At 44.5% G+C, this 23194-nt stretch overlaps 1 protein-coding gene across 3 annotated transcripts in view; it reads right to left on the reverse strand.

The window, feature by feature from the left end:
* FRMD4A (FERM domain containing 4A) overlaps window positions 1-23194 on the reverse strand; it is a 300489-nt gene that overhangs the window by 182020 nt on the left and 95275 nt on the right. For all 3 annotated transcript variants that reach the window (XM_054016783.1, XM_054016776.1, XM_054016793.1), the window contains exon 2: window positions 1120-1185. In XM_054016783.1, coding sequence (XP_053872758.1) covers window positions 1120-1185 — 66 coding nt within the window. The remainder of the gene's footprint in view (window positions 1-1119; window positions 1186-23194) is intronic.

Below are 23194 nucleotides of genomic sequence, written 5' to 3' on the forward strand. Positions count from 1 at the left end.
CTCCCTTTCCTATGACATGTGGCATGAACTGTCAACTCCTGCTTTTCTAGGAGGAGCTCAGTCCTGACTGATGATGTACCTTCAGAATCCCCAAGCATACAGAGTGAAGTATCTGTACTAAGAACCTACCTCCCGCGGGCCCTCACAGGTCTTACGCAATTAAGGCAGGCTAGCCCAGAGATTTCCAACCTACTGCTGAGTGATCTCTCATCAAGCTGCAGGAGTTAGTTTGGGGGTCAGAGTATACATTTTGGGAGGTAGGGGTGATGTCTTCGTATGGTGTGGTGTACAATAAAGCTCTGATCCTGACAGGGACCTCAGGGTGGTTACTCTACAATAGTACAGAGGAAGGAGAAAAAGTAGCCAAAGATTTAAAACAGATATCTGGGAGATGTAAGTTCAAATCCCAGCAATCAGAAGAATGAAATAGCTCTAGTTGGACTGCACACATGTTTAAGGCATATTCATGAATCCCAATAGGTATATTCTGAAATACCTCCAAAGATAAATCACCTCTTACATTTCCATATGTTGCCTTTTATCTTGAAGCATGTACTATAAACCTAAACTGACATGCAAACTACATATGTGCAGGTCACTTCACCCACGACTGAAGCGCTGCCATCTCCGACAGCAGTTTAACATCACCCAGCGATGATTTAGGAAGTGAAGAACAGTGTGCGTGCAATTGACACTGCAGAGGGAATTTTAGGTAGGTAGAATGTTGTTCCTGGAGCTGAAATTTGGCCAGGACATGATGGTTAATGCCTCAGAAGGTGTCATGGGATTATTAAGGACCACAAGCGGCCCGGACTTTGGTTTTCCATCCCACCCAAAAGACAATGGTCCCAGCACCATTTTGGAGCATTGGTCGTGCTCTGACACAGAGTGAAGAGTGCCAGCTAATGAATCACTGCCAACACTTCCTGCAGCACCCTGGATGTCTCCCATTCTCTAAAGTCCGGGCCCAGGTTGATGCTGCTTAGCTTGCAAGATCCAAGAGGATCCCAGCACAAAGTAGCCGAATAGCAGGGAGCTTGCTACAAGCCCAATTTACTTCATATGGCCCAGAATTCAGAGCTGTGGCAAACGCTGCCATCAGTGGAGATAATTTATTACCTGCACGAGAAGTTCCAGCTTCCTGTCATCGAGGAGGTGCACTTGACATCGGCGGCCCTCCGTCATCTGCAAGAGAGAAAGAAAGTATGTTTCAGGGTCCTTCATTTACAGGCTTGGCAAACATTGAGAGCTGCCGCTAAAGCACTGCAGGCATGCTCCCTCGAAGCTCTGTCCCAGCAAAGGGTTTCATTCCCTGGTTTCCCTTCCCTGGCACCAGGAAAAGAAAAAGTTGCATGAGATGAAGAAATAACACCCTACCAACTTTCACTGAACAGCGCGGCTTTGACTCAGCTACAGAGAGTGGATTGCTCCCGCCTGAAAAATGAGGCCAAGGTGCGGAGTGAACAAGAGAGACCGCTAGTCCCGCACAGACTATGAGAGACAGCCCAGATGTTTCATACATCTGCCCCCCCCGTCTTCGATGCTTTGCTTGGCCACCAAGCAGTGCCAGGGAAAACTTCTCTACAAGTTACAAGGAAGAGGTTGATGCATCAAAGGAAAGATTCAACCATAGCTGAAATAGTTTAAAGCCTGGCAGGTCAAGTTCTTCCACGGTGTAACTCTACTGAATTCACTGGCGTTACACCGGGGATAAATTTGGCCTGGATCTTTCCCACCTGCGCTTATCTACACTAGAGAGTTGCACCAGTTTACCTACGCCGGTATAATTAAAATGGTACTACACCCCCAATGTGGACACAGCTATATTGATATAAAGGTGCTTTATACAAGTACAGCTATTCACAGACATAATTATACCACTAAAATTTAAGCGTAGACCAGGCCTCTTACAAACTCATGTAGACTGTGGCTGCACTTAAATGCATGAGAGTACTTCCATGGATTCAGGGAAGCTTCTCCATGGCCAGCCGGGAGTTTTACAGAGTGCCCCTATGGGCAAGCCACTATGACCAAAAGTGTGAGATCTCTATGCACTGTTAGGCATTCAGAATCCGAGTCAGCAAAGCACTGAAACACATGCATAACTTTAAACACGTGAATAGTCCTATTGGCTGTCGGTGGGACTTGTGCCTAAGTCATGTAGGGGGCTTTTGAAACTTCCAGTCCTGTATTATACAGACACTCTCAGGGAGTAAGGCAGTGGCTTGGCTGCTCCCTTTAAAGTCAACGAAAGTCATGCAGGGAAAGCCTCATAGGAGCACTTTCAAAGTTGACTTTTTAAGGGTAATGCAGTATTAAGAATATTCTTATCTTAAGGCCAAGGCAGATTTCTGTGTGTTGAGAGGATTCTCTATCCAATTCAATAATATTTCGTGCCCTGACAAGTGCTGTAGGTGTTGCCAAAACAGAATCCTCCAGTATCTCCCAGAGCGAGCTACAATCTTCCCGGGATGCAATCTTCACAATGCGTCCGAGGTCTTATACCTGTAAAGCAGACACTTCCTCCAGGACTAGCTCAGCTCTCTGTATGGGAGATAGCAGAGCTGACTTGAAGTTCAGAGGTCTTCTTTTAGAGAACCACAGCAACCAGGATACTTGAACCCAACGGGTTAACCAAGGACAGCTTTGCCTTTAGACCTGTGTTATCAGGATTCCATGGGCTTAAAACCACACCCATTCTCCACTTTCACAGAGCACTCTGCAACATTAAACTCCTAAAGGTGAGCTTTATAATTGGCAATATTAGTCAAAGGCACCTTTTCTTTTCAGTTACCGCCAACCCATACGATTTACCACCCCAGGCATGTACAAACATCACTGAAAACCCTGCAGGCTTTGTCTGTGTTGCTAGTTATACCAGAATGTCTTTTGAATACCAACAATGCTAACTAATTCCTGTTTCTTAGGCACAATTGGAGCTCTGGCATTCAACTCAAAGAAAATCCTTTGTAAAACAAGACTTCTCATAAATGTCAATTGGTTACCGCCATGGCTACAAACTGTCTTGCTACAAGATATCTCTCTGGTAACTAATAGCATGCAAAATATTGCTCTACATTGGTTATGTTGCTTGATGAGTGATATGTGCTCTATAAATCCCGTTTGTATTTACATGGTTTTCAACTCAGCTGTAAAGATGTGCTCTAGGCTTGACATTTAAGGCCTCAGACAAGAAGGAAATTTGTGTGTCCATAGCACTTCTTCCCCATAGATCTCAGAGAGCCTTATGTAGTATTCCTGAGCAAGCAGGGACTCTCAGGTTTTAGCAAAAGGCTTTCATTTAACTGTTCCATCAGCAACTTAATGGAGGAGATTGGATTCAATGTCTTACTTGGAGAACTCCAAAATAGTCTGTCTCCATGTCTCTCTCTAGCCTATTTCCCGTCTGATACCTGCAGGGTCCACAAGTTGGGGCTATGCCACATCTAAAAAAGGTGGAGAAGCATCTTTATCCCAGTTTTACCTGTTCAATTAATTGAGGCAGAAAACAGGTAAGGGACTTGCTCAGGGCCACATCTTGAAGCAGTGGCAGAGATGGAGACTAGGTCTACACTACCCGCCTGAATCGGCGGGTAGAAATCGATCTCTCGGGGATCGAATTATCGCGTCTTGTCGGGACGCGACAATCGATCCCCGAATCGACGCTCTTACTCCACCAGCGGAGGTGGGAGTAAGCGCCGTCGATGGGGAGCCGCGGAGGTCGATTTTGCCGCCATCAAGAAGGAAATTTGTGTGTTCATAGCACTTCTTCCCCATAGATCTCAGAGAGCCTTATGTAGTATTCCTGAGCAAGCAGGGACTCTCAGGTTTTAGCAAAAGGCTTTCATTTAACTGTTCCATCAGCAACTTAATGGAGGAGATTGGATTCAATGTCTTACTTGGAGAACTTTCCCGTCTGATACCTGCAGGGTCCACAAGTTGGGGCTATGCCACATCTAAAAAAGGTGGAGAAGCATCTTTATCCCAGTTTTACCTGTTCAATTAATTGAGGCAGAAAACAGGTAAGGGACTTGCTCAGGGCCACATCTTGAAGCAGTGGCAAAGATGGAGACTAGGTCTACACTACCCGCCTGAATCGGCGGGTAGAAATCGAACTCTCGGGGATCGAATTATCACGTCTTGTCGGGACGCGACAATCGATCCCCGAATCGACGCTCTTACTCCACCAGCGGAGGTGGGAGTAAGCGCCGTCGATGGGGAGCCGCGGAGGTCGATTTTGCCGCCGTCCTCACAGCGGGGTAAGTCGGCTCCGATAGGTCGAATTCAGCTACACTATTCGCGTAGCTGAATTTGCGTATATTAAATCGACCCCTCCCTGTAGTGAAGACCTGCCCAGAAACACAATCCGATTCCCCTGACTCTCAGTGCTGTGTATAATCTACTAGATCACAACAGCACTTTTTAAACTGAGAGGGTTTTTTGTTTTTTAAATGTGCAGATATTTTTGGTTTTGCACTATCATAGCTCAAAAAAGGCTCAGTTTTCAACTGGAACTTTATAGCTTCCTGCTCCTTAATTTTGTAACCTCCTAGTAGGTTTTGTTTTAGGTTTAGGTTTTTCCTAAGGCAAACAGATGGTATCCTGGAATTCAAAAATAAGTTAAAGATATTGTGCATGACACAGAATATCAATTAGGTGCAAAGTGTTGTGCATATTTTGATCACTTGCAGAGATGGGAAAAATGTAGGAAAAGTTAATGTATCTTTGGGTTTTGCAATATTGCTTATCACTAGAGCATCTGAGTAGCTTTCATGTTAGACTGGCAATTGCAAAGTACCTAGCAGACTTCAAGGGATATGTAATAGTTTATATATAGTATGTTCACATAGTATATATATCAGGGTGGATTGATTTTAAATGAAGGCAATACAAATCACAACTTTAATCATGATTTAAATTACCTCATGAAAAGCCACCATTTAACTAATTGATTTAATCAAGTTTTCCTTTTGCACTTCAGTTCTTTTCTAAAGAAAGGTGCATTCTCATTGGTTGATATAATCATTAAACTTGTTAATTTACAACAAAATAGAGCATTTACACTAGATTTGGCACACCATTTTGCTACCTAGGAAGTATACTATAACTATATTAATTTATATAAGCAACTATGTAGCTTAATATTCTCAGATGCTTATTAAGTGTCCATTTTTAATATGTTAGAAAATGATGAATGATATATTGCTTATTTACTAGATAATCAACTTTTTGCTCCTGCTTTGTGTCAAACTACTGCATTAGGGTGGTACCTGGAATTTAACTGAACACACAAAACAGCATATAAAATTTATTTTTATTAAAGAAAACAACCTAAAGTGTTTTGGATATATAAACTTTTCTTATGAAAACATGTTTCACATTACAACTAAATGATTTATTAAAAAGAGGGATTAACTGTAGTCAGTGAATTACACTGATTATTTCAGGTCAGCCTGGGAAAATTTTCAAATATGCCTAAGTGAAAGTGGCTGGAGCTTAACTTCCTATTTGCCTAAGTCTCTTGAAAATGAGACAGTCTCCTAAGTTACTTAGGCTGACCTACTGCGCAGTATTTATAAAGCTTGACCTCAAAAGTTAGAATCAAGGGAGAAATCATCTTTCTTTATATAGAAAAAGCAGATTTTAACTCAAAGTGTTTGATAGAGGCGCCTGAATTCAGCATCTTTAGATTTTAAATATAAACCTGTTTAAAATTAAAAGAAAAAAAATATAATTTAAATAAAACCAAAAAAAAAAAAAATCCGATTTAAATAAAAAAATCGGATTTATTTTGATTTAGTCAAAAAAATTCTCAATTTTTATCCACCCTGACATACATGGGAAGAGCACTTCAGGTTCCTTCACAGCTCAGACACAAGCTTTATAGTGTCAGTAGATTCCTATGTTTCATATTATTTCTGAGATTGGAATCTCAATGTAATGAACTGGCTAATGGGCATGGGTACTGCTGCCCTCTACTGGGCAGAACCAGAACTTTTTAGCAGACTGCCATAGGCCTTTTACTGTGATCACAAATGGAGATTTTCCTGGAGCTCATAAGGAAAGGAGGATTTGGAGCAGAAGGAGCTGAGTTCTAGTCCTGCTGTTTTCTTGAAATTCAGTGTGGCTGAGATGTGCAGCACTGTGAAGTTGCTACATGCCCAGAGATTTCTTACAGACTTTTCCCTAAGATCAGGATCCCAGGCTAAGTGTATTATGTGGTTGTTCTTTCCTCTGAAGCAACAGGTACGGACCAGTGAAAAAGGCAGGACTACCAGACTAGTTATGAGCTAAGACATTATGGCAATGCCCATATTCCTGCTTGTTTCCAATTCCACTAGGGCACCTGCTCACCGTGAAAGCTATTTTCCAGCAACAAAGTAAAACAAGCTCTATTAGTGTGTTGGAGTGAGAAGCAGGAGTGTTTCATGGCACCGCAAGAGAGAACTGATCCAGCACATTCTGGCTGCACTGAGGCTGCTGCGTCTGACTCTCTGCAAAGTTGCAATTCCACAGTGTCTGCTCCATTGGGCCGGTGCCTCCATGGCCTCTCAGGAGATGAACCAAGGAGCAGCTTTGGATTGTCACATAACAAGAGAAGAGAAATCAATGGCAATGTTCAACAGATGGAACCAGGGAGCAGGAGGTCACTAACCATTAACAATTGCTCAGCAGCAGAGGCGTTTGATGGGGGAGCCTGCAAAGAGTGGCACAAGGTCTTTAAACTCCATCAATAAGATCTTGCTACTACGAGAGGGGCACAGGGGAGCTCAAAGCAGAAAGGGAGGGTGGGGACTTACTTTCCCTTAGTACTACAAGCATTTGGAGTATTCCAAGGGGGGGAAGGGGAAGAAGATTAAGAAAGGGAGGATTATGGGTAAAAGACAAGTATGCTTGATGGTGAAGGGAAACATGTCTGAACATAAGAGATCGTTCATGAACAGGGATCCTAGAAATCCATTTGCCACGGAAAAACACAGAATTTGCATTTTTAGAGAGAATCTTTAGTTTTTACATTTTGTGAAAAAATAAAAACATATACAGTAGAACCCCATTTATCTGAGCTTCCGTAATCCGGGCTCTCTGGATTAACCAAACTGGGGCTGACAGCCCAAGCCCTGGGCAGCAGGGCTTGGGCTTCAGCTGAATTGCAATTCTATTAATTTTATTTTATTATAATGATTGATGGCACCAACAGGCTTCATAAGAACATAAGAACATAAGGGTCAGACCAAAGGTCCATCTAGCCCAGTATCCTGTCTACCGACAGTGGCCAATGCCAGGTGCCCCAGACGGAGTGAACCTAACAGGCAATGATCAAGTGGTCTCTCTCCTGCCATCCATCTCCACCCTCTGACAGACAGAGGCTAGGGACACCATTCCTTACCCGTCCTGGCTAATAGCCATTAATGGACTTAACCACCATGAATTTATCCAGTTCTCTTTTAAACTCTGTTATAGTCCTAGCCTTCACAACCTCCTCAGGTAAGGAGTTCCACAAGTTGACTGTGCGCTGCGTGAAGAACTTCCTTTTATTTGTTTTAAACCTGCTGCCTATTAATTTCATTTGATGACCCCTAGTTCTCGTATTATGGGAATAAGTAAATAACTTTTCCTTATCCACTTTCTCCACATCACTCATGATTTTATATACCTCTATCATATCCCCCCCCTTAGTCTCCTCTTTTCCAAGCTGAAGAGTCCTAGCCTCTTTAATCTCTCCTCATATGGGACCCATTCCAAACCCTTAATCATTTTAGTTGCCCTTTTCTGAACCTTTTCTAGAGCCAGTATATCTTTTTTGATATGAGGAGACCACATCTTCGAATGTGCTTAAAACATTATGTTCAACTGATACCTATATATATTGTGGCTAGGGAAACTAAAGTTCAGCATTTCATTTTAATCATGGAAAAACACAGATTCTTATGTTTTTTTATCAGAGAATTTTGGGTTTTTTTATCATGGAAAACTAGGATCCCTGATCATGAATACTTCAAAGCTGGACTTTGTTCTGAGCTGGGCAGGAAATTATGCACCGGAGTGTCATTGTAATACTGTAGGATTTATTACTTTCACACTCAGCTCAAGAGTTGTACCTGCTGCTTGCTAGGGAGAGCATCTGTTTGGATTTCATTAATTTGTGGCAGGGCTTTAGGCTCAGATCCTTCGAGATATTTAGGCCTCTAACTTCCAATGGAGCCTAAATACTTTGAAGATCTGGGGTTTTAGTGCCTATGTATTAGCAAGAATGTTGTAAGCAAGGCCTGAGAAGTAATTTTTCCACTCTACTCAGCACTGATAAGACCTCAGCTGGAATAGGGTGTCAAGTTCTGGGCACCACATTTCAGGAAAGATGCGGACAAATTGGAGAAAGAGCAGAGGAGAGCAACAAAAATTATTAAAGGTCTAGAAAACATGACCTCTGAGGGAAAACTGAAAAAAATGGGTTTGTTTAGTCTGGAGAAGAGAAGACTGGGGGGGGGGGGGACATGATAACACTCTTCAAGTACATAAAAGGTTGTTAGAAAGAGGAGGGCGATAAATCATTCTGATTAGTCACTGAGGACAGGATGAGAAGTAATGGGCTTAAATTGCAGCAAGTGAGATTTAGGTTGGACACTAGGAAAATCTGCCTGTCAGGGTAGTTAAGCACTGGAACAAATTACCAAGGGAGGTTGTGGAATTTCCATCATTGGAGGTTTTTAAGAACAGGTTAGACAAACATCTCTCAGGGATGGTCTAGATCAGTGGTATATAATCTCTGAGGCAGTGTGGTCTAGCGGGTAAAGCACTAGACTGACACTTAGGTTCAATTCCTGGCTCTACTGCTGGTATGCTAGGTGACCACAAACAAGTTACCTCACCTCTCTGCCTCAGTTTTGCCATTTGTAAAATGGGGATAACTATATACTGACCTCCTTTGCCAAGTGCTTTGAGATCTAGGGATGAAAAGTGCTATGTGAGAACTACGTACACATTTGTTCATCCCAGATTATTTCATCACAGCAGAAAGTAAATTCCTCTTAAAAGTTACTTGCTGACTCTCTTAGATCTTTGCCTTTTGCATTAAGGAAAGATTTTCTAGCTACCTTTGTTTGACATCAACATAAAGCTTTAAATCTCATTTGGCGACGGCTGCCCAAATATTTACATAGTGCGTTTCTGAGGAAAGTATTACGTAGAGAGGCTGGCAGTTGTTTTGCACTGTTATGTGAACCATTTTAGCAGCTCACCTCTTTTCCATTCATCTGGACTCTAACGGCAAACACTGGCTCCAAGAGTCCTACAGACTGTCCCCAACATACCCTGAAAACACACCTGAACACTCAGTTAAATTCTGGTCACAGGTCAGCCTGCCAGTAAACTACCAAGAGTGTGCACTGCTCATAGAACTGTTGGAGCCAACACAAATAATGTTCTTTAAAAAAAGAAACAGTTGCAAAGTGATCCCTTTTCAGCTGCTCTTCCAAAAAAAAAAAAAAAAAATCCTGCAGGTGAAAACTGCCACACTAAATAACTCAAAGGCACAAAATGCAAATACTATCTACAGTGGCATTTCTATAAATATCCCTGGCACATTTCATTAGCAGTTGACTGCAGAAATAAAGAGGATACAGTGTATTCTTCCGTGACTCAAATAAAAAATTATAATTGGAAGCAGAATATTTCCTAAATGCTTGCTGCATGTACAGGAGGTAATTACTGTACTGAATACACAAAAACCTGTCACCGGAGCCTGGTGTTTGGACAGATCCATTGAAGGAAAGAGGAAGGAGAGATTGATTCCTTGATTAAAGGGTTACTATTGGCTTAATATCATGCTCCTGTCTGAAAACTTTTAACTGACTGGTGGTACTGGGACTCCTAAATTGCTAGATCTCGAAGAGATGAGAGAGAAAAAATATTTTGGTTTACTTTGTGCTTTTACCAGCACTTTGGCCCTGATTCAAGAAAACACCTCTGTGACAAGATGGACAGGTGCTCCACACGCCCCAGCGTACAAGGGGTCAGGGCCGCCCAGAGGATTCAGGGGGCCTGGGGTCTTCGGCGGCAGGGGGCCCCCACCACCGAATTGCTGCCGAAGACCCGGCACTTCGGCAGCGGGTCCCAGGGCGGAAGGACCCCACCCCCGCCGCCGAATTGCCGCCGAAGACCCGGAGCAGAAGAAGCTCTGGGGGCCCAGGCCCCGTGAGAGTTTTCCGGGGCCCCCAGAGTGAGTGAAGGACCCCGCTCCAGGGGCCCCAAGAAACTCACGTGGGGGCCCCTGCGGGGCCCGGGGCAAATTGCCCCACTTGCCCCCCCTCTGGGCGGCCCTGCAAGGAGTTAACCCAGACCCCTGCTTGTCACATGGCGGACTGGCGTAAGGATACAAAAGTAGAAGGGAAGCGACTACCTTGGGGAACAGTGCGACCTTCCCCTCCCAGCTGGCTAAGAAGCCAGAAAAGTCCCAGGCCTTTGAGGTCTATTGTTCTGAGTGACTTGTTTACTTCTGGAATCCTTTGTTTTTTGACTTATTAAAAGAAAGCCCTGAGAAAAAGGACTGAGAGTTATTCATCTTCCCCAGCTGGTGGGTCGGGCCACTGGCCTACAATTCCTATTAGGGAAAACACGCATGTGTTTAAAGTGAGGCACGTGTTTACATGCTTTTCAGAATCAGGGCATAGTCATTTTCACTGCTTTGTACAGTCTGTTAGTCAGCCATTTGCCCCTGTTGTTTGTATGGATCTTTCATGTAGCACCAGGGGAGAGAAGAAACATTTTCTAAAAGAGAGGAAAAAGTGATTGTAGAATTACAAAAATTGGCACAATGGGAAATACTTCTATCACTTGGGGTTTAACGCACTAGGGTTCAAGTTGATGGTGTCTCTGATGTTTGTAAACTGCTCTGAGATCCCCTGATAGAAAGCAATACAGAAATGCAAAGTATTGTTTTCATATTTGTTCTATTATTATAAAATACCTAGGGTCTTTGGTAGAAGAGGCTAATGATGATTAGGAACCAGTGACCTAAATAATATTTTAGCAGCAAGGCCTATGGTGTCCCGGTGCCATTTTGGAGTAAGAACACATTAAACCCAGGGGCACTCTGTGGGTTAATCTTCTTTCATTCACAGCTATTCATGCTGTTCTTCTTTACCAAGAATACTATTCAGCAATCTGTGCTAGAAGAGGTTAATTTTAAGCCTTGTGGTTCTTCCCTAGGAAGGATGATGATCTTAGTTCTCTAAGCCCTGTCCTCAAGCATTTGCCATCTACTAAGATGTGGAGAAATTGGAAAGGGTCCAGAGAAGAGCAACAAGAATGATTAAAGGTCTTGAGAACATGACCTATGAAGGAAGGCTGAAAGAATTGAGTTTGTTTAGTTTGGAAAAGAGAAGACTGAGAGGGGACATGACAGCAGTTTTCAGGTATTTAAAAGGGTGTCATAAGGAGGAGGGCGAAAACTTGTTCACCTTAGCCTCTAAGGGTAGAACAAGAAGCAATGGGTTTAAACTGCAGCAAGGGAGGTCTAGGTTGGACATTAGGAAAAAGTTCCTAACTGTCAGGGTGGTTAAACACTGGAATAAATTGCCTAGAGAGGTTGTGGAATCTCCATCTCTGGAGTTATTTAAGAGTAGGTTAGATAAATGTCTATCAGGGATGGTCTAGACAGTATTTGGTCCTGCCATGCGGGCAGGGGACTGGACTCGATGACCTCTCGAGGTCCCTTCCAGTCCTAGAATCTATGAATCTATGAATCTATAAAAGTCTTTCTGTAGTAGAACCGACTAGGATCTATGGTACCCCTTTAAAGCAATGGCAGCAATGGGCAGCATCCCCTTTAAAGTTAACAACAACCTTAACTTTGGAGCCCTGGCCATAGATCCATGACAGATATCCCAAATTTAGACATAAAATTAGATATGAGCTCCTAAAACAGGACACTGTTGAATGTTCCTAGCGTCCTCTAAAGCTGAATATATAGGTAAATAGTTAGTAGGGAAGATGCCAGTAGGTGGCACTGAAAAATATGTAGTATTGTTCCTGGTTTTGTAGGCTATATGCAACTTATGTGTAATGCAGATGGCTTCCTTTGTGGAGCTTTTTACATCAGTTCTTAATGGTAAGAAAAAAAACCTACAGTGAGATTATGTGTTTCATACACTGAGACCATTACATCCCAGACCAGGGGTGTGACCTCATATTGGTGAAGCTCCAATTACAGTCCTAGCCCTTTAAAATTCCTCCTCGCCTGCAGGAAGGGCATGGTGGTGGTGTGGCTATAAACAGGCCTTCAGTGTTATTCAGTGGACTTCACCTGGCAGGGCAGGGCATCCTCTGCACAACAGGAAGTATTTTAAAGGGCCAGGAATGCTGAATATTGCAGACATTTCTGTGACTATCAATGCCAAGAAGATAGCAACAAATAAGAGGGAAGAGAGACCTATAACGAAAATGAGTAAGTGATTCGTTAGGAGGATTGACTTCTTGGGAGGAAAGATTAAAACACAAAATATGTATAGCCTCAGGGGAATAACTTCACTATCTGCAGGATGGGAACAGCAACAAGGGGAGAAATGATTATGGGCTATAAGTGGAGTTAAATAGGAAGAACGGGATGAAATTAAGCAAAGAGCAAATTTAGATCGAATACCAGGAGTGACGTTCCCTCGCCTGAGCGCGCGAGCGTCCTCTGTCCCCAGCACTTCCTCTCTACACCTCTCCTTACGTTTTGAGCAATACTGCCCCAGGAGCTGCTGAGTTCACTGTTTTACCCTGACAGCTGCCAAAAGAACTCTTGGCCTACAGCTGGACCCTTTTCTTCCCAACGTGGGAAGGTTACCATTTGTGCCTATGTGACTCAGGGCGTGTCTCCACAGCAATTGCGAGGCGCGACTGCAGCACACATGGGCACCCCCAAGCTAGCTTTGACTGAGCGAGCTCATTAGCAATAGCACCGTAGCCGTGGCAACAGAGTGGCAGGATGAGCTAGCTGCCCAAGTTACAGCACTGCCTGGCACCCTGGGTTACTCCATGCTGCCTCGGCTACGTTGCTGTGATTTTAGTAACTAGTTGGATCAAAGCTAGCTTGGCGAAGCTGTCCCCATTGCAGTGTAGACACACCCGGCGGCTCCCAAGGCACCTACACACTTTTGAAAATCTCCCCCGAGTGATTTTCTGCACAGGTTGTTTCTTCCACAAACACCAAGGAACGTAAAGGCCCAGATTCAACAAAGCATGTGCTTACACCCTTTTGTTTTTGATAGGCCTTGCTGAATCAGGCCCAAGGGAACTTTCTCCGTCTGTCCGTTTACAGTACAAAGCCGAGATTCTCAAATGGGAAGACCTAGCATGCCACGTCTAAAACTCAAACTACTTAGTATTTGACCATGTACACCTCTACCCCGATATAACGCTGTCCTCGGGAGCCAAAAAATCTTACCGCGTTATAGGTGAAACCGCGTTATATCGAACTTGCTTTGATCCGCCGGAGCACACAGCCCCGCCCACCAGAGCACTGCTTTACCACATTATATCCAAATTCGTGTTATATCGGGTCGCATTATATCGGGGTAGAGGTGTAGTTAGAATGGATTCTTAGTCGGCCACTGTACTTTAAGCCAATCAGCGTGCTACCCAACAGACTTCTGGATCGGCTCACCAGTGGTATATGTTTGAGAAACGCTGGCCTCAAGGGCCTACTTTCAACAGTATCCTGAGATAAGGAATTTCTTTCCTGGACATGCCGGTTTCCTCACCAGAATGTTGTTTTATGTCACCAATGCTTTTCCTCTCTGAAAATAATACGTGTCTATATTCTTTTGAAAAACAAAGGAAACCTGGACATTCCACTCCCCTGTCTTCCTTTCACGAATCCGACGTTGTTTCAAAGCATCGGGGTATTTTCGATATTTATGTTTTGCCATTTCAATTATTTCACCCACCCACCCTTCAAACAGACCCTGTCTAGGAAAACAAGTTGTGTGGGCTAACGCATTTTAATAACACCCATTTCCAAACAAAAGTATAGCGAGAATTTAACCCCTTTAAGGCAAGTTAGTGAGCCTAGGTTCCAGGGCTAGGGTGGACCATGAATAGCTAGCATGTTTTTCATCATGACCTATTTTCTTAGTCTGAGACATGGCCAAAGGGTCATTGGTCGCAAGGTCAGACGTCTCAAATGCTGCTCAGTTTGCAAAATACTCTGCATTTGGGTGGGGACCCTGAAAATGCTTCTTCCTTCCCACCTGCATGGCTCCTTACCATATAGGCTTCCATTCAGCAAGGCAGTTAAGCACATGCTTAACTTTAAGCCCCTGCTCAAGTCCATCTTGCAAAGTTAAGCATGTGCTTAAGTGCTTATCTGGCTCAGGGCCTTGCTGCCCATCCAACCTTTCCTTATGGTTGGATCTGGGAAGTGTTTGTTGCTCCTGTCCGACGTCTGTACTTTTAATGTAATTGTTACAAACACCTCAAGATGATAAGAGCTATAGAAATGGAATAAATAATAAATAAATGAATGATCTATCCTGTCAGGACACCTGCTCCACCCTCTGCCAGCTCAGGATTGTTCCCTGCAGTACATTTTCCTAGTGCTTTGTCCAGACTAGGTTAAAATGAGTCAAGTGGTGGGGCTTCCATCACTTCCCTTGGGAGACTATTGCACAGGCTAATAGATCTAATAGATCAGTTTCTGCCTAGAGCTGACTGCAACTGCTGCTAATAGAGGGAACCCTGAAGTCACTCAAAAATGTTCTGCTCAGCCGCTTGTGACTCCTGACCGCGAAGTTGACATGTTGTGCGTACCGAATGCCGGGAAGTGGCTTTAGGTGTCTTGGAAGACACTGGATCAATGTGCCAGCTTAACACAGAAATGTAAAGAGCAAATGCTACCAATGCTCTGCTTTCTGCATGCATTGCAAATGGGGGGGGGGGGGAGGAATCTACTAGCCGTGCCAATGGAAATGACATGAATGGACTTGACAGTGGTATACTGTTCTTACTGCATATGTATGGGCTTCATGATGAATTATTATTTTTATGACAGTAACGCCCAGAGATTGTAATGAGGGAGTGAGGTGCCATTGTGCTAGGCACTGGATAAACATGTAGTAAAAGAGACCTGAAGAACTTACAATTTATGTTAATGACAAGACATAACAGGTGGATGAAAGAAAAACACACTTACTTATATTGTAAGCTTCTTGGGACAGGGACTGTCTTTGTGTTCTGTGTTTGTACAGTGCCTAGCCATGGGATTCCTAGACACCTCAGCAGAACAAGTAAATAGGAAGAAGAAGGAGAAGAAGAAAGAGGTGAGGGTTTGGTAGGCAGGGAGGATGAGGATCTGAGAAAGGAGTATGTTTTTGCATACATTTGCAGAGCATCCAACATTGGGGTGGTTGGCTGATGGAGTTTCGAGCATATCTCTCTGTGTTTTGATACCTTGGACCAGACATCACTCCCTGCCCGCCACTCCCATATTAGTCCCAATTTTTAGTGTGAAAATCCACAGTGACCAAGAGACAGTGTGGTCTAGGGAACAGGACTGGGAGTCAGAGTTCTAACCTCTGTTCCACCACTGATCTGCCGCATGATCGTAGACGTTATTATTAGTTTGTTATCTGTATCACCATCAAAGCCCTAGTTATTGACCAGGACCTCACTGTGCTGGGGGCTGTACAAACTGAACATGCGGTGCCTGCCCCAAAGAGCTACAGTTTAAGTATAAGACAAGAGACAACAGCTGGATACAGACAGATGGGGAAGCACAAGGAGTCAGCACGCTAGGCAGTGGTCTCACCTCACCAGTTGTCAGGTCACTTCACTTCTTTATGGCCCTTCCCACCCTTTTTCTGGCTTGTCTACTTAGACTGTAAGCTCTCTGGGTCAGGACTGTGCCTCACTACATGTTTGTACAGTGGGTCTGGATCTTGCTTAGGAAATCTAGACACTAATGTAATATAATTCATAATAAATTATTTTCTCCGAAGGCGTCTGAGTAGCTCTTGACGTCTTCTACGGCTGACTTAATTCTTTTTAACAAATCATCAACAAAATCAAATCTTTTTGATATCACCAGCCTTTTACCTCATCATGTTTTCCACAAATGTCTCCTAGTATAATTCCTTTGTGGATGTGGACCAGGCGGTAATTTTTACAAGAGAACAAACCAGCCTCATGAGAAAATGTTTGCAGGAAGTTTGGCTTAATTATACAGGAGAACAGGACAATTTCTTTGTGGTTGAAACTAATGTGATCTGCAGGAAAAAAAAAATCAATGTGGGTTCCTAGGAGATTGACTAAACTGACCCAGATGCTGAAAGCAACAGAATGTGTGAATTATTCTTGAAGGGCAAATCGGGACTTAATTCTTAAAATACCCATTTCAGTACTGTCTGTTGTGTCTATTGTACTGCTACACATTCACACATGTAGGTGGTGTAGTTGCTTTTATTAGCTGAGTAGGCTGTTTGGGGTTATTCACAACACAGGCTTTCAGTAACTGTACCATATATTTAATTCACAGGGCCAGATCTTCAGCTAGCATAAGTGGATGCTGCTTCATAGAAGTCAATGTATCTACACCAGATGATGCTATGCACCATAGCCCTGAAACTTGTATCAAACTGTATTACAAGAAGGACAGGGAAGCATGCAGAGTGTATTGGACTTAAGGATGCGGGACTTACTGTCAAAGTCCTACATGCTTTATTACAGACAGGGCCAAGCTGCAAACTTTGGCTACAGATTGGAATTTCTACCTGGAAAGATATTGGAACAAATGATTAAACAATCAATTTGTAAGCACCCGGAGGATAATAGGTTTATAAGGAATAGCCGGCATAGGTTTGACAAGAATAAATCATGCCAAACCAAACTACCAGTAATTTCCTTCTTACACAGGGTTACTGGCCTATTAGATAGTGGGGAAGCAGGAGACGTGATCTATCTTGATTTTAGTAAGGTTTTTGTCACAGGCCCACGTGACATTCTCATAAGCAAACTAGGGAGCTGTGGTCTAGATGAAATTACTATAAGATAGGTGCACAACTTGTTGAAAGACCATCCTCAAAGAGTAGTTAGCAGTGGTTCACTATCAAACTGGGAGGGTGTATCTAGTAGGGTCGTGCAGGGATCAATCCTGGGTCCAGTACTATTCCATATTTTCATTAATGACTTGGCTAATGGAGTGAAGAGTATGCTTATAAAATTTGCAGATGACACCAAACTGGGAGGGGTTGCAAGCATTTTGGAGGACAGGATTAGAATCAAAATGACCATGACAAACTAGAGAATTAGTCTGCATTCAACAAGTTGAAATTCAATAAAGACAAGTGCAAGGTACTACACTTAGGAAGGAAAAATCAAATGCACATCTACAAAATGGAGAATAACTGGCTAGGTGGTGGCACTGCAGAAAAGGAGCTGGAGATTATAGTAGATCACAAATTGAATATGAGTGAACAATGTGATGTAGTCGCAAAAAAAGGCAACTATTATTGGGGTGTGTTTTAACAGGAATGTTTTATGGAAGACCAGGGAGGTAATTTTCCCGCTCTACTCGGCACTGCTGAGGCCTCAGCTGGAGTACTGTGACCAATTCTGGTCACCACTCTTTAAGAACTTGAATACCTGTTCTGTTCATTCCCTCTGAAGAACCTGGCATTGGTCACTTTTGAAAGACAGGATTCTGGGCTAGATGGACCTTTGATCTGACCCAGTATGGCCATTCTAATGTTCTTATGTAAGAAAGATGTGAACAAATCGGAGAGAGTCCAGGGGAGAGCAACAAAAATAAGAAAAGGTTAGAAAACCTGATCTACAAGGAAAGGTTTAAAAAACTGGACATGTTAAGTCTTGTGAAAAGAAGACTGAGGGGGGGACCTGATAACAGTCTTCAAATATATTAGGGGCTGTTATACAGAGGTCTTACTGTGATCAATTGTTCTCCAGGTCCACTGAAGGTAGAACAAGAAGTAATGGGCTTAATCTTCAGCAAGAGAGATTTAGGTTAGATATTAGGGAAAGCTTTCAAACAATAAAGGTAGTTAAGCCCTGGAATAGGCTTCCAAAGGAGGTTGTGGAATCCCAATCACTGGAGGTTTTTAAGAACAGGTTGGACAAACACCTGTCAGGGTTGGTCTAGGTTCAGTTGATCCTGCCTCAGCACAGGGGGCTGGACTAGGTGACCTCCTGAGGTCCCTTCCAGCTCTGTATTACACGATTCAATGCAGTTTTGGTCTGGGCCTGTCTCCGTACTGTGGGCTGGACTGTGCCACTCAGGCTCAGCTCTGAGCTGGGATTGGGACAGAGCTGCCCCGCCCCAGTGAGAGCTCCTGGGACGCATTATCACTTTTCTATGGGCACAATACTTCCCTGAGGGGAGGGACGTGCTGCCCCTCTGCATACACACAACGCTACTGGCTGGGGAGTGCAGGCTGTGAGGTGTGGTCCTGCCTTCTCCCCACTCTCCCTTTGTGAGGGCCAGCTCCCACAGATGCGCTAGTCCTGAGCAGCCTTTGCGTAGAAGCCAGTGGCGTAGCTAGAAGTGGAAATTTGGGTGGGCCCCGACTTTAGGGTGGATGGGCAATGACAGACTGTGCTGCCCACTGGCCAGGCCAGCTGGCTGTGCAGCCTGGCCGGGGCAGGGACTGCTGGTCTCCTTGGCGGTGCCCTGACTCTGCAGCAGGGGAAGAGAAGGAGCCGTTGCCTCATTGCGGGGTATGGGCTGCTGGCCTTCAGCTGGGGGCTTGCGTCTCCTGAGGGCTGTACGGCCCCTGTGCCAGGTCAGCTCCAGCTGCGCTGTGGGGGCATGAACAGGGGCTTGCCTGTGGGCGCAACTTGGCCCAGACTCTGTACTGAGTTGCCCAGCAAAGTGCATCCTCTCCTGGGAACTCTGCAGAGAGACCGGCCTCCCTGCTGCCTTCCGCTGTGCAGGGGATGAGCTGTGCGGAGAGCGCCACGGGCCAACAGGCAGCCCCCAAGCACCTGCTCGCTCAGCTTCTCCCCCGACGCCACACCCTCTTCCTAGCCCTAGTGCTCCCAGACACGGGGCTTCACCTGCCGAGGTGGGCATGTGCATGGGCTGGCTCAGAAAATGGCAAGGCAGAGCTGCCAGAGCTGAAGGGCAGGCCCAGGTCCTGGAGTTCAGGTGCCCGAGTGACGCGCCAGGCCACTGTGGCAGCACTAGACCCCTGCTCAGATTTGGGTAGGCCTGGCTATGTCCCTGATAAGAGCTGCAAGTGTGGCTAGCCCAGTAGCAGAGATGCGGAGGGGAAGACAGTTTGCTGGACACACAGCCGGTACCTCTACAGTCCCTGCTTCGTGCCCCCAGCAATGACAGGATCTTGTACTCAGGATAGCAATCACTTTACCCACCAGTGACATGCACCCACTTCTGGAGCGAACCACAGCGGCTATATAACAGCGCACAGCAACACTACACAAGAGTTTGGGACAGGAAGTGAAGAATACTATACACTGTTTGAAACTGATTAGTGCCTAACTTCTGCCACACTGATCCATTCCGTGCCTAAGCGGGGAGAGGCCCCAGAATCTCTAATGATTAAAGAAAGACCATTTCAAGGAGTTTCCTCCTGTTCTCATGCAGCATGTTTGATCCAGGCCGAACTTTCTAATGCTTCCCAGATGCTTCTGGATGGCCTCCAAATCTCCACGGTCTCGCTCAGGTATACATCTCCCCTCCCCCATCCAATTGCATCTTGCTGCATGAGTCCAAGTGGAAGCCTTCTGTTGCCATGTCACCGTTTCCTAAATGGCTATAGAATTTCCCATGGCGTCTAAACCTCTCCAGAGTTTGTTTGTTTTTTTTAATCCCGACAACTTTAACATCACAAGAAGCTATAGGAGGAGCCTTAGCAATTTGCTTTTCTCCAGCTTGCTTCATCATTGGGTTGTGCGTGCGCGTATATAAACCAGGCACCATATCTTATTACAAATCCCCTAAGACACCCTTGTCCTCTACAGCAAATATTTCATTTGAAAATGAAGGGGTCCAATCTCCCCCTTGATACAAAAGCATACGTGGCTGTTGGGTACCATGGTGACGGGCACCCTAGAGAAACCCAACATAGAATTTCAGCGATGCTAATAAGAGTTACCATTCATGTATATATCAAGGGCAAAACAGACCTTTAAAAAACAGTGTGATCTACAGTCTCTCGCTGACGGGAGTAAAGTTTCAGTAACAAATGAATATGGTAAAAACTGGAGAGATTCTCTGTGACATTGCGTAGGGTAGGAGCATGCTGATAATAAAGGGGATGGAGTGGTTGTTTGGTTTGGGATTTAGGAAGCTTAATTGAAAGTGCTGTTGTGAAGATTTTTGACTACAGGATTTTGTGCTGATTCTGAAAACCATTTGCTTGATACGGCAGTTTTCACAGTAGACTTGTCCTATGCAAATGCTGTCTAACAGCATTAGGGTCAGATGTTTTGCTGCTCTGCGATTGGCAGAGCTGTTCCTGACTATACTGGTGCTTTCAGCACAGACGGACAGGATACCAATGATAGTTCAGTGTGTGTGGTATGGCTCTAGCCACGCTGGAACCCATGTGGCTAGGAAACTAAAACAAGAGTGGATTTATTTTGATTGAGAGATTTTGAACTTCTAAGAAAGAAAAATCTAAACACAGAATCAAAGCCTTGCACATTTGCCAGCATAGCATTCATTGTCTAAAAGCACTCACACACTCCTGCAATAATCACATCGCGTAAGGACTTATATGGGACGAAATGGGTTAGCAATTGGTTTGAATCATTTCCAGCGTGTTTTATTTTTACAAATACTGCAGCTCGCCTTCTAGACTAGGTGTGAAGCATTGTAATAGTAATACTTCACTTTGATATCAAGTTCTTTGTTTGGTGATTTCAATGAACTTTACAAACTTTGCTTAATTAAGTCATACAACACCCCAGTGAAGCAGGTAAAGGACAAAAGGGTCACTTCATCACCAGCACGTAAAAGGTAGCCACCTCTGGGGTGAAACGCAGCAACCAGCATGAGGCAACATTCCACAACAGCAAAGAAGCAAAGACGAAAGCCATATCTAATCGAAAATTGCAGTGGGAATTTAATGCAGAAAGTGTCTAGTTAGCTGAAATGGAATTTGGAACATTCCTACTCTTATGAAAAGCGCAATGGGCTCTTTAAGCACCAAAAGAGGCCAAGACCCTGGGTTCGGTTCTCTCTTGTGTTTTAAGTTCCTCCAGGGATTTAAACAGGAGCCACCTGGGAATACACCCATTGTACAGGGATACTTCATGGAGCTGCTGGAACATCTCTATGACAGCCCTGGAATAGGGGGTGTAATAGGGAAGTGATCATGACCAGAGCACACCATGCTCCAGTGACTCATCTAGTGAACAGCCCTTAGGGGGCTGTTGTAGCCAAAGAAGTAGGTCATCAGGCCCCCAGCTGCCCCATAAGGAGCCAGAGTGCAAAGGTGGCTTGGAACAGAGGAAGAGAGAATCAAACTCCTTGTGTTTGTAGTTCATCAACATGACAGCGTCCCCCCACCCACCACACGGGAGCCTCTATTCAGTACTGAATCAGAGAGAAGAGCGCTTTGGCAATCAGTTGTGGTCTCTAGTGGATAGATCTCAATACCAGGAAGCTGGGACACCTAAACTCCACTATAAGGCCACAGAGAATCATTTTTCTTCTTCCATTTTCCCCATCTGTAAAGCGGGTAATACTGATATTCACGGACCTAGCTTGGAAGGGGGCTTGGGAGGACTAAGCAACTAGTGCTCATACTTTGCAAAGTGCACGTGCCAAGAGGTTGTTATATACTCAGTCCCCAACACCACTTCCTGCAGCACCAAGGCATTGCCCGGTGGATTGCAATCCACATTTGATCCAGTCCAGCCCTTCTTAGCCCCGGTGAAAGATCAGGAACCATCTTCAGGAGATGCTGCTGAATACTGAACCCATCTAACTCTTACATTCCTTTCATATAAACCAAGACACTTCCATCATCACCCCATTCCTCATCGACCTTGTTCTCTGTCCTCTCCACGGCTGTCTATCACTGGCCTCTTTTCACATCAGACCTTGCTCGGTGCGATAGCCTCCTCCACTGCAGCTCCTGCCACAGCCGTCATTTCCACTGCAATGACTCTCCATCTCATTTCAATGGATCTTTCCTCTCCTGTCTATACCCTGTGGTTTTACTCTCCCTCTGCGGTTATTTAAGCCCCCAAGACTCTCCTGGTATTCTACAAATACTAACCAACAGCAATAACCATCATCCTATTTTTCCGCCTCGCTGCGGTCTTTAAGTCTGTAAAATATTGTGGGGTACTGTTTGTATGGAAGATGCTGTACTTAAAAAGTTGTGCTGTCACGTGTCATATCACCCGTAAAGGCTTGATCCAACGGCCATTGAAATCAATGGCAAGGCTCTCACTAATTTCTATGGATGTTGGATGAGGCCCTATATGATTTGACAGTCAGGTCACAGGATGTAGTAGCTGAAAATTTTCACTCTCCATTAATAAATTCAGAGTGCCTGGGGAGGAGAGCACTAGAAGATGCCTATCAGATCAAGAGTGGGTAATAATTCCTCACTAAACCAGTGATCACTCTTGTACCTAGCTATGTTTTCATAATAGCACAGGTACCACAATCCTAGCATGTGTCTTAAAAAGCAACTTTACCTAGAGCACAAGGGTTTATTTTACATTCTCACAGGGCTAAATCCAGCCAGCCTTACTCGTGCTGAGTAGCTGACTCCTCACTTGCAGACTAAGGATCGGGGGAGGTCCCAGATGTCTGGAAAAAGGCTAATGTAGTGCCCATCTTTAAAAAAGGGAAGAGGAGGATCCGGGGAACTACAGGCCAGTCAGCCTCACCTTAGTCCCTGGAAAAATCATGGAGCAGGTCCTTAAGGAATCAATTCTGAAGCACTTAGAGGAGAAGAAAGTGATCAGGAACAGTCACCATGGATTCACCAAGGGCAAGTCATGCCTGACTAACCTAATTGCCTTCTATGACGAGATAACTGGGTCTGTGGATGAAGGGAAAGCAGTGGACGTGTTATTCCTTGACTTTAGCAAAGCTTTTGATACGGTCTCCCACAGTATTCTTGCTAGCAAGTTAAAGAAGTATGGGCTGGATGAATGGACTATAAGATGGATAAAAAGCTGGCTAGATCATCGGGCTCAACGGGTAGTGATCAATGGC

This window comes from Malaclemys terrapin, chromosome 1 (assembly GCF_027887155.1).
Source record: "Malaclemys terrapin pileata isolate rMalTer1 chromosome 1, rMalTer1.hap1, whole genome shotgun sequence".
Taxonomy (NCBI): domain Eukaryota; kingdom Metazoa; phylum Chordata; order Testudines; family Emydidae; genus Malaclemys; species Malaclemys terrapin.